This window comes from Aythya ferina (genome assembly GCF_964211825.1).
Source record: "Aythya ferina genome assembly, chromosome: 1".
Lineage (NCBI taxonomy): Eukaryota > Metazoa > Chordata > Aves > Anseriformes > Anatidae > Aythya > Aythya ferina.
This window is the reverse complement of record NC_140296.1, coordinates 129,324,949-129,337,512: the sequence shown is the minus strand read 5'-3', so window position 1 is coordinate 129,337,512 and position 12,564 is coordinate 129,324,949. Positions and strand designations below refer to the sequence as shown.

The following is a 12,564-nucleotide window of genomic DNA, read 5'->3' as shown; positions in this document are numbered from 1 at the left end:
GAGGAGAAGCAGGCTTCCATTTCTCCTGTATGCTCCCAGGTAGCTCAGTGTACCCTACTAAAGCTCTCACACAGATGTGAGTAGTGCTGAAACTGCCCTGGAGGTGCAAAAGGCAGCTTTAGATGGTAAGTAGCTAAGCACGGAAACTATTAACCACGCTGGTTTCCGACTTAACATTTCACTTTCCAAAGTTCCTTGCCGAGTATTCTCTGCGTCAATACACTTCTATATGCCAGATCTCTCAGAACTTGTTTAGAGTTCTCCAGACCAGTTTGGATGTGCAAAAAACCATCTGTCTAGTCTATCCTGCAATCCAAGCTATGAGCCTTTAAAACAGCTTAAAATTTCACAAAGTGCGTGTTCAGTCCTCAAATTAAAGTTATGCTTGGAATCTCACACAGTTGTATCCAGGGCTTCATTAAGTCACATCAATGACAGCAATTGCACTGATCCCCCGTCAGTGACCTAGAATGCTTTCTCACATGAATTTGCCACCATACAGGAAAGAGTTCACCTTCATTAGGCTAAGAAGTTGAGTGGGCTGGAATCCACTGACCACAGCTGGTTCTGAATTATACCAACATAAGCACACCCCTGGCTGTAAATAGGAAATTATTCTGAAAGGGCATCGGTTATCAGATCAAAATGTAACTCAACACTAAGGCAGTAATAGTTCATGTATTAGAAAGCTACAGTTTCAGAAACTAATTAAAAAAAAAAAAAAAAGTGGTTTCCAAAGGGATTTGGGTACTCACTTCTATAGCATAATGCAAAGATGAAGAGGCTGGATGCAATGAGAGGTTCTCAAGTGGTTTAATATAAGGTTTCTCCCATCCTGATGCCAAAGACCATTCAATCGTCAGCATATTATCAGTGAACACAGTTCCAAATACCAGACCATTGGGGTCTGGTTTTTCCTTGAAAGTTGTAGCTGGTATGATAACCAAGTCTGAAGCCTGAAAAAAACATGAAACCCAAAAGTAAATAAAGTAATTAAACCAGACTGATTGAAAAATACTCCTCCACCAGTGAACATGGAAAAATACAGTATTTTATCTGCAGGGGTAATTATGGACAGAATTGCTAATTGTGACTACCTCTAAGTAGTTGCCAGAGCATTCATATGTACGCACCCATACCCACAGTGCTGCTTAGATCAGTTGTTCACATATTTTGAAGCACTTTTAAGTGAAGAAAGCAATACAAGGTGAAAAAAAAAAAAAAAAACCACAAACACACAGATAGAAAATTATCAGATGAAAATTTCTTGGACAATTAGATTAACACATCTATATAAGTTCCAGAAACTGCCAGATTCTGTATCTCAGAACTTAAGCTGATCATCAGAACCTCACAACTAAGTATGTTGCACTGATTTGCCTTTAACGCATAAAACCAGAGTGATGGACCTAAGTCAGCAGGTTACTTGGGTAGCACCAGCTTGTTCATTCACATTTGTGTTTTCCTAGAAAGATCCTATTAGCACAAAGAAGGCTAAATGTTTCCCTGCATGATTAACAGTAGAGTAGAGACTTTCCCTTATGAGCCATGACTAGCTGCAGAAACGCAACATAGTTTTTTGTATTGGTTTTGGTTAGGAGAGAGTGAGTGTTTTTCATAGTAGCTTAAATAGTGTTAATCATAAAGAACAGCAGAGGAAGGAGGAAAGCAGGATCTCTGGCATGTCACTTCCCTTTATAGATAGATAGGGGCAAAACAACAGGAGAAAGCTATAAGTCTTGATCCACTTCTCTCATTCTCTTTCTACAGTTTCTGAGCATTTAAGCTGTGCTGGTCAGAGAGTGAAGGAAGAACTCAAAAATCCCATTCGAAGCTCCGTTTTCTTTCCTAACATGACTCAGAAAGCATCAACCCTTACTACAGAACCCAAAGTGAAACCTTACTCCTCTATGCTGGGTGCATATAGAACAGACTAGACTGCAGTACTTCAGATTCTTTTCAAATTACTTGTCTGGACACTAAAAAGGAGGGTACTACTAAAAGGATGGTGTCACTAAAAAGGAGATACCACTAACTTGTGCTTTTCAGACCCTGCATATATTTTACAAAATGAGAAACAACTAGTCCCAAGCTTTTGAAACAACACACAGGCACCATCTCTGTCAACAACCTGATTTTCAAGATGTCTTTAATAACAGTGGTCTGTTTCTTATCGGTATTTTTTGTTGTTGTTTTCCCTAATGGCTTAGATGTGAAATTAACTTAAGAGCACACAATTACATCCTTGCCTTTATCTCAGGGCAGAAATGCTTGAATCATGGTCTCTAAAGAATTCCTACTGCCAGTGGTGTTAACAGCACTCCCTGAACTCAAAGTTCCAGTCTTATTTTGGGTCACTTTTGTTAAGGTAATTATCGTGACACTGAATGGGCCTGGGGACAAGAATATGTCCCCATATTCAGTCTTGTCCCCCTATAAATCCCACCAATGTGCTGATTTCTGCCTGTATGCCACATATTGCCCCTTCCTCAGTTTTAGCAGCACAAGTAGTTGTAACACAGCTCTATAATACAATTTGGTAAGCTTAACTGTATTAACAAATAGCCTTTACTTTAAGGATGATGAAGGATTTTAATGTGGTCCTTCTGATGGGCCCACAAGCATGTATAGAGGGTGTAGCAAGCTGCAGCCATAAGCAAAGAAATGATCCTACGGGAGCGTTTGGATTTATTTAACCAAATATGTCATCTTGCTGTAAAAGATATTCCTCCAGATTCGGAGACATGAGGTTCAAAAGATCCTTGGAAAGAGTCTCTATGAGTGATAATTTAATAAAATTATGTCACTCAAATATGAACATACTGCTGTGTCCCGACAGCTAGTACAAAGAGAAGCCCAGAGCCAGAGTCACTCCTGTTCTGCCTCATTAGAGACAAGAGCTGGACAAAGAATTTGCTCCTGCAAGCTCAGTAAAACAGGTATTGCTGTGTGACAGGCAGTCCAACAGCAGCACCTATGGCTCAAAGCAATAGTCCAGGCTGCTTGACTCTCAGCCCCAAGGACTGGGGACCTTCTGCAGTCACAAACAGAAATCACTAGACTAGATTTCGGATTGAGTCACATGAAGGCAGAAAGCCTAGAGAGGTAGCTATGATACTTGTACTGAAAGGAAGCAAGTGCTTCCAGACCACAGAGCTTCCTGGAGCTGCGCACTGTGGACAAGGAGCCTACCTGCTGTTTCTCACCTCTTTCAGCAACAGGAAATCCTATTTTTCACCTTTCCTTCAGGCATTTTGCAAACACCAGACCCAACATCAGGTAGGACACCTGACTTGCCCTTCAAACAGTGGTAGGAACATCCTTCAAAGGGGCTCAAAAATAAGCTTAAGTGCAGAGTAATAGGGCAGCAATCATCGAACAGGCAAGAAGGCACTCTTCCTGGTCCTCATAATGCTGACAAATTCTGTTAAACTCTCAAGAGAGATTTAAATTTTATTTTATTTTTTGGCCATTACTATTCACTATTTTTTTTTTTTAAGGATCTTCCCCCTTTATTCATTCTATTGTATTTCTCTCTTTCTCTGTTTTTACTAAGCAAAACCCTAATGCTTTTTATGTCAAGACACCATCAAGTGCTGCAATGCATTTTTAATTTTATTTTTTATTTTTTAAATAAAGGAATTGAGGGTGGTGCTGGTTGGAGAGCCCACCCTGGCATACTCCTTCTCGCTGTGTCATCTGTGGTACAGAGTATTTCCAGGACTCTCAACCTCTTTTAGGTCCCTGAGCGATAAGGCTCCTACATAACACCTCACCTGGCCAACAGACCCCTTTCACTTAGCTTGCCCCAAAGTCCTGCCCCAGCATTTTTTGTTGTTCAAGCAGCACCAGTGGGAGGGAAAATGGACACACAAAAGAACCTGCACAAAGAGAGCAGAGAAAGGGCAGTTGACTAATACAACAGTACTGATTAAGTATCAATGCCTGTTACTTTTACATTGTTAAAAAAATTATCACGGTACTGCCATGGCATCACCTATGACCTTTATAAATCACCATTTCTTTCTTTGCTTTGTCAACATTGCCCCAGCCCTGTAAGCAGCATTAAAGTTTGTCATTAAGATCCACCCAGAACCCCGCTGTTTGTACTGCTTATACACAGGGCATTTTTTAATTACATTTGTGTTTTGCTTGTTTTGTTTATCAGTGTACTCTTAAGCACTTTCTGACACTGCCACCTAATAATGCCATTAAACTGGAAGCAAAACCAGTAAATGCTGGGACAAAAAGGAAAATGGAGATGAAGAAATAGATGAGACACACAGCTGAGTTTCAGCCCTGTAAAGTCTTGATGTCACAGCAGGATAGTACCTACAAGGTGTGTGCCTAGGTCCAGCTCTGGACAACCTTGTAAGAAATAGGAGTGCCTGCACCAGGCAGAAAGGGGTGGTGGGAAAGCCAGCTGGATACTGCTGCTTTTAAAGGCTTATATAATAACGCTGCACTGCAAACAGCCACCGGGTGCATGTTTTCGAATAGCCCCTTATCTGGGAAATGCCTGCTGATTCCAACATGACTTCACCCAGAGTGAAGCTCTGCCCAGCCCAGTGAAGATGCACTGTGACCTGAAACTAAAATTCATCATTTGATCAAAATAGATCTTGTAAATTATAAGCTAAGTCAAATTAAATATGACATGCTGATCAGTGTCAATTTTAACCCAAGCCACAGCAAGACATCCTGGTGCCCATAGCCAAGATGTCACTTTAATGTTTATTCCATCCAGCCTATGGAATAGCCATAAGTGGATTTGGAGCTGACAGTAGCCTCTGGACAGTAGTCTAGAGTTTTTACTACCATTACTACACTCCTACCTTTCTTATCCTAGAGAGCTGCCTGGGGTAGGTGCAGATAGTGTTTATTTTGTCCTATTCTTTCCATCAAATTTTGCCAGTTCCTTCCTAAATGATCCTTGGCTGTGGCTTCCCAAATGACCCTTGGCTGCAGTGATTTTCACTGCACTGAAACTACTAGACCATAATAGAGTTGAAGAACTGTAAGAGGTCTAACCCTAGCTTTTCCAAACTCTGTACTGGGCCAAGCATTTCTATCATTTACTTGAATACAAACAGAACTGGCAGCCTCAGCTGTACAACAGCTTACAAGTTACCTAGCTGTAACAACAAATTGCAGCAGACACCCTCAAAACATTAACATACTTTCAGTGAAACTGGCTGTAATCTATTATGAAATAAGTAACCTCTCTGACTTCTAGTCAGGGTGATTCATTCAAGATCACAAAGCAACTGCAATTATTACTTTTTATGACTTACACTGAGTTTTTAAGCATATCCTAGGAAAGATGACGCCTTTTGATGCCATAACAGACACGGAAGCATAGATAAAATTGAATAACTTGTTTTGCCCTTGCACTTGAGAACAGTGAACTGAGGTTGCTGTTATGGAGTAGATTTTGAGGAGAAAACAGATTACAAAGAGCATGAGGCATTGTTATAGAGGAAAAAGTTAACAAAGTGTAGCTGGGGGAGTTGGGCAGAATGAGGCTGGAACAAAACAGAATGGTTTTGAGGAGGGCATCAGGGATGAGGATGTCATTCTCCTGTCTTTCTGACTGTGGCTACATCATCACTGCCTTTGGGCCCTCCCTAAGACACACGTCTCTTCTTCAGGAATCCATTCTTTCTGCTGGAACAGCTGCTTCCTCCCCTCAACACCTTCTGTCTGGCCACTTCAACATCAGGCTCCTTCTGTAAGACGGACTGAGGAGAGGACACTTGCACTGCCAAGGAGAAGCAGTGGAGAAGCTAGGATGGGGATACTAACCAGATGAGTGAAAAGCTCCTCCGTCCTCTGGAAGCCGAAACCCTCCCTTCTCCTGGACAAACTCTTTTTGGCCTTGCAGCCAATGAACAAATGATCTGTACTGCATTAAGCTCCTTCTCTTCCCATATGTTAGGTTGCAAGTGGCAGAGGATTGCCCACGTTTTATTTATTTCTGCTTACCTAAGCAATGTTCTCAGCTCTTTCTGAGATATTCCAGCCCAGCAGCCTCCTGTGGGAGGGTTCAGGCTACTGTGTGCTGCACATAATTGCTTCTGTAGAACAGGTACTACGAGCAGCCCACAGGGAATTGCAACCCGGTCCAGGAAAAGCCTTCATCACATGGTCCTGCTTTCTGTAGGCTGACATCATAAATCACGCTTAACAGCTACTACTGCACAAACAGAAATGGCTTGTGCCAAATTATTGCCAAGCCTGAGAAATCAGGGATGGCATGCCAGCTCCTCCATCAGTGGCATCAGACCAGACAGCAGCAGTGCTGGGCTATGCAGCCAGGAGATGGGAAAAGTTATAGAGGCTGTGTGTTGCGTCAACTTAAGGCAACTGGTCCTTTTCTCCTCTTAGGACAAAATAAACCATCATTTACTTTGCCTATTCCTAAATCCTGTCTTAGAAACAGAAATACTGAACACTGCTCTAGTGGATGCAATCAGTTGCAAATTCTTCTAGCATGTCTTATATTTGTCTCATTTGTCTGACTTACTACCTCTCACCTCTATCTACTAATCACTAGCAGACACCACTGCAGCATGGTCTATTTGAACAAAAAGTGAGAGATTTACTTCCTATTAACCATGGACAAACCACTATTCCATGCTTTTGTTTCTTTTCTCATCCTCATCTTTAGAAAAGCTTGCTTGTTTTCTGGGGCAGAGACCATCACTTTCTGTATAGGGCTAAGCCCAGCATGGCTGTGAAAGTCTACAGTAGAAACAATAAGATCAAGAAGAATTATATCAGAATAAGAAAATAATAAACAGAACAAAAAAATATAAAACAGAATAAGAAAGTTTAAAAAAATCTTAGAAATCTGTTACTAGCTTGTAGGTATAAAAATAACGTAACCTATCCTACATTTCCTTTACTGTCACTACTATTTTAAATTTACAGTGGAGCCTGAGGCTTGAAAATGGAAAGCGTGTCAAGATATAATAAGATTACAACAGGAAGAAAATTCAAATCTTCCTTCTATTAAAAAAAAAAAAAAAAAAAAAAAAAAAAGAGAGAGAAGAAAAAAAGAAAAAGAGAGAGAGAGAAAGAAACAAAATAAAATATATTCTGCAACCTCAGGAAGAATATCCAGAAATTTTTCAACATAAAGGTTCCCTGAGACTTCATCTGGGAATATTTGTTAGCACATGTAATTGGAGTGGGGCCTGGAAATATTGCATCAGGTTGACAGTACATTGGGTAATAAAAAACAGAGTAAGTGACAAAGCAAAAGAGATTCAAGACCCTGAATCATTTGTGAATTAATCATGGAAGCAACAGAAAATATGTCTGGAAGGATTTTATCTAGCTTTGTCCAGATGTTGTTCTCTGCAAAGCACGTATCTAATCTATTCACAACAGATATTTATCAAATATTTGTCAAAACAAAGAATGAGTTTCTACTACATCCCCAAGCCATGGGAAGAAAGAGAGGAGGGAACAGCACATTGTTGACTTCTTTAACCTTTCCCGTCACCTGACGAACGCTCTGTCTGATGCAGCAATGTTTGATTTGGCACAGTAGGCAAGTAACATAAAAACCTGATGTTGAATCCTAACAAGGCAACATATATGGGGTTGGAATTGACATAAACTTCTTGCCTAGAGGGTGAAAAGGGAACGCATGGCAGCAGACCAACTCAAACTGCTATCTCAAGCTTCCAAAACAGGAAGGGAAATAAAGGTGGTGGAAAGCTAGTCTGGGTAGCTTGTAGGGAAAGCACTGAAGAAACTAGCCCTGCCCTACAAAGAACTGGAGCACATGGATAATGCATAGTATCGTTGACTTAAATGGCAGCAACTAAATTTTAAGTTCTTCTGCATTTGCTCAAATGTTGCCCTGCACCAACTCCCTTTGATCTGGTCCAAACATCATTAAAGTTAATCAAGACCGCTTCCTCCAGCTTTATAGAAGTTTGGATCATAACGGAGGCAAAACTACCCACATCTTTACAGCCTCACCCATTTCTGCTGCTTTGGGAAACTTAAATGGACTACTAATCCTTTATTAGTAGTAGTAGTAATATTTTAGGTCCCTTTCTCATTAGTCTGGTTCTCCGCTGATATTTTCACATCTACTAAAAATTCAGTCATCTAGTATCTTATTTATCAACAAATTATAGAGAACATTTTGAAATATAACTACCACCTAAAATATAAACTATCAGGATATTGATAAGACTGTTAAACAGAGAAGCAGAAACTGGATATTGATACATTACATTTTGGTCATATTAACCACTACTTTTTGCCAACAGCTATTCCACTTACCTAGGGCAATCAGAAAATGTCAATAGGGAGGAAGCATGAGCAAGCTTTAATGCAGTCATTGCACTGGACTGAAAAACACATTGCTGCAGCTCGCTGCTATGGCTGGCCAGGTTAGTTATATAAAAATCCTTTTTGGCACTTCATGTATGCAGTGTAGCTGCTTTTGCTTAGAAATAAGCATATAGGACCATAAGGGAGATCACAGACTGAAGGTCTATAATAGCCCAATTCTTTGCACAGGCAGCCCTCTCAGACTCACTCAAGCATTTCCTTAAATATAAGGCTAGGGCCCTTCTTCACTAAAAGAACACATTAACTAGTAACACTACTCATGTTATTCACTGTAAGTACATACTGCTCCTTCTCAAAACTCTGTCAACTTGGTTAACATTGTGGTGCTTCTCTGTGCTTACAGCCACTATATTTCCGCATTGTAGCATAAACACAATGTTCCATTTTTAGAAAGTTTGCCTAGAAGAAGGTTTGAGTCTAACACAAGCTGAGTGCTCACACTGGCCTGTGACACATAACTGCAATAGCAAGATCTGTGACATTTTACCAATACCACATTTTTGTACAGAGACACAGTGTTAGATGTTTGAATAATGATGTAGGAAAACATAAATTTGGTGTGCAAAGATTAGAGATGTTGTTGTCTCTGGGTTCCAGAAATACTGTCATTTCTATTTCACACAATTAAAGTGAAATGTTCACTTTTTTACTTTTTTTTTTTAAAAAAAAAAAAAAAAAAAAAAGGTTATCTGCCTTAATGAAGGAAGAAATGAATTGCAAACCTAAATTTCAGACAAACAAGTTTGAAATGCTTCACCTAAGCAGCCTGGCCAGTCAGAAACATGCAAATGTGTTAACGTGGGATAGCCGAGAATAGAACCGTAATCTCACATGCCCAAGTCCTGGGCAGTTGCGATTAAATCTTCTTACCCTGATTTTAATGAGCTTGCAGACATGCAGGGGAGTGGATTCACAGAATGAAGGCATTCAGAATTTATCATAGAATCACAGAATAACCCAAGTTGGAAGGGAACAACAAGGATCATTTCACATGGAATTTCAGAACCAAACCAACCAAACAAAAAAACATGAAAAACTTCTCTTTTGGGGAATATAAAATGCTTTCATGGTACAGTCTCTTACAGAGATTTAAAGACTTACTTCAAACCTTCGGTTAATCGCACCTGTCTTTTTCCCTAATTCCATCTCTTACACTGGTAGACAGAAGATAAGGTTTACAAATTGCCATAAATTTCATGGCTTGATCTGCCACAGAAACTGTCATACTATTCCAATTCATTCTATTCAGTACTTTCCTAGAAATAGGTACTATGCGTAAGATTAGGATAAAAATCTTTCAGCCCTCTAGGCTGTTAGCTCATGAGAATTAAGATATAGAGATGATTTCAGAAGCAAGCAGAAAGGGCCAGGGTCGGAGGGGGGGGGGGGCAGGGGGGAGAACAAAAACAAAAACAAACAAACAATCAAACAAAACAAACAAACAAACAAAAAAACTTGCTGGTGCTAAAGCCTTGCATTTTAAAAATAACGCTTCACTTTATGAAAAATAAGTCCAGAAAAAGATAAATCCATATGGTTTGTCCAACCTCTGTGCTTTAACAGACACCAACTATATCTTCACCACCTAGTTAAAAAGAAGATAAAGCATCACTTTCTTTGCGCTATAAATTAACTTAGCAAAACTGTCCCCTGGCTCTGTAATATCTTTCTTTTATCTTGGCTAAAAGCTCCTGCTATTTGTTGAAGACAATTAGCTTTATTTGCAAATCCTACAACTTCAGATAATTGGACAATCAGTTTCTCTATTACAGCTTAGAAAACCTATTTGCTTTAGCCTGCAGCTATTAGAGGGACATTACTCATCTGAAGAGAAACAGAACTACTTCTTGCCACCAAGCTAACACAGAAGTTTTAGGAGTATAGAGCTGCCACTGATGTCAAGCACTCCTGTAGAGGTGGGGCCCCCATGACACGAGAAACCTACTCGCAGACTGCTGGGAAAATATTGCGTAAAGTACCACAGCGGAATCACAGTGACTTATTTCCACAGCACTAAGAACTTGTGCTCAGCAGCAATTCTTGGCTCCTCCAGTCCTGAAGCAGTGACACTACTCTACTTGCTGCTACTACTGCATGTTAGCAGACTTGATTTAGAAATGCTGATCTGCCAAATTGAGTCATCAGCAAAATTGAGCTGCATTAGTGGATCTTCCACCTGTGCACACACTTAGAGAAAGCCATTTTCTCCTAGAGAACAGCAACCACTGAAACATTCAGTAACACACACTGGGCTTTTTCTCACCCGCATCAAAACAGGACACAACTGCAAATGCACTGTATGTTGATCATTACTCTGACCTAGATGCATACTTTCTAAATAACTGGAATGAAAGCAGCAGATACGAAATGCAGTCAGTGTTGTCCAGCTATTATTAGTAATACTCATACGACGTAATGCCTGTGTCGGTGCACAGTGCCACAGAAACCACTTGGCCCTCAATCTTCTCTGTGATGTAGCTGGTTTCCTTCTTGGTAGGTGAAGGTGAGGGTATATATTTGATTGTAAATCACTGGAAGTAGTTCCGCAGCATATATATCCTCTACTAGGAATCATAATCAAGTGATGTGAAGTAACTGCAGTCTAATAATATTATTACTCCCCAGTTTGTTTTGGAAAAAAAATGGAAACATGAAAAATGTGTAGATGCACTCAGTAGATGAAGCCACAGCTGACCTGATCTAATGCTGATGACAGTCCCACTGGGCTGGATGACCTATGGTTCAAAGACACAAAACTTACGCCATTTGGATGATGTTACACACATATGTATCCACTCACAACTCCCCACTTGGTCATATTTTACTGCTTCAAGACAGTTTACATAAAACCAATATTCCTCTATACTCATTTTGGAGAATGACTGCCCATTACTACATCAAGATATCGGGAAGTTTCTGCAGACAATATTTCCCCATACAACTTAAAGAGCATGAACTTCTTTTATGATTTATCTGCTCAATCTACATTTAAAATGGGGTATAACAGAAAATTATATAGAATTTATATATAAAAATAGAATTTAAAATGGAAAAGCAGGGCATTTTCATAAAAAGAAAGATAGAAGAATCAACAGCTGCAATATGATAAAAAACTTTATTGAGTTCCCATATGCTTTAGCAGGTAAACAATTTATTGATGTCAGTAGAAAATGACAAATTGAGAACAAGGTAGAGAGGAAAGGGTATGAAAATATATAAACCACGTAAAACTGCTTTATACATAAAGCAGTTAGCCTTATACATAAACTGGTAACTAACTACAAGTGCATGTATGTCCTCATGCCAAAAACATTTCAGAGTTCCCTTGATGCACATGCTCTGGTCATGTCAGAAACTCTACCCTCTGTTCGTATAAAATAAAAGTGCTATATTCTTCCTAACCTCTTCAAGAAGTGAAACTCTGACCACGTTCCAGTATTATGTCAGTGTGAGAGTCAATTAGTTCAAAATTTAAAAAGATGTTTCATAAAAAATAAAGAATTATCTGGTTTTATGTTTTTAATCATTGCATTGGAGGGGATGTAAGAAAATTTGGCAGAAAAACACTTCTCTTTAAAAACAGTGCCCTTGGAGAATTGTTTGTTTTTATGTGTCAGCAACATTTTCACAAAGACAGTATTTTTCTAAAATAAAGTGTAACTGCCTAATATGTCAAAATGGATGGGTCATTCTCTCTATTCCCTGAATAAGGAATACTACATCCTACTGTATTTGGTAGGAATTATAGGCAGGCTTGAGTTACATTAGTATAATCATGCTAGTGAATCATGACAACTAGTGAAGTTTCATTAAAGCAAATATACAATCTCTCATTAGTGAAGTTTTCCATTAAACAGACTGTTTTGAAAACAGAGGTATCTTCCTCCACAAGAAAAAAATGTTTGCTTGTTTTTTTTTTCCCAACACTTTCTAACATATACTACATAACAAGAAATGCTGCATAATGTAGCCTACATTTTAGCTGCATAGATTACTCCTGCAATACTACTTTATTTACAATTTTAATAATTTTCCAGGCTAAGATACAGACTTTATTTTCATCTTTAATGCTATTACATTGTCTGTCAAGAACGTGAAACAAGGCAGGGAAACAGAATGAGCATAATGTTTTGCAGAGAGCCAGCCAAGGTCATAGACATATGATGCAAAGGCTACATGTTTTAAAAC

At 39.3% G+C, this 12,564-nt stretch overlaps 1 protein-coding gene across 1 annotated transcript in view; it reads right to left on the bottom strand.

Moving 5' to 3' along the window:
- Positions 1–12,564, bottom strand: part of BCAT1 (branched chain amino acid transaminase 1) — a 57,983-nt gene that overhangs the window by 22,517 nt on the left and 22,902 nt on the right. Inside the window, exon 3 of the mRNA XM_084509191.1 lies at positions 756–956. Coding sequence (XP_084365317.1) covers positions 756–956 — 201 coding nt within the window. The remainder of the gene's footprint in view (positions 1–755; positions 957–12,564) is intronic.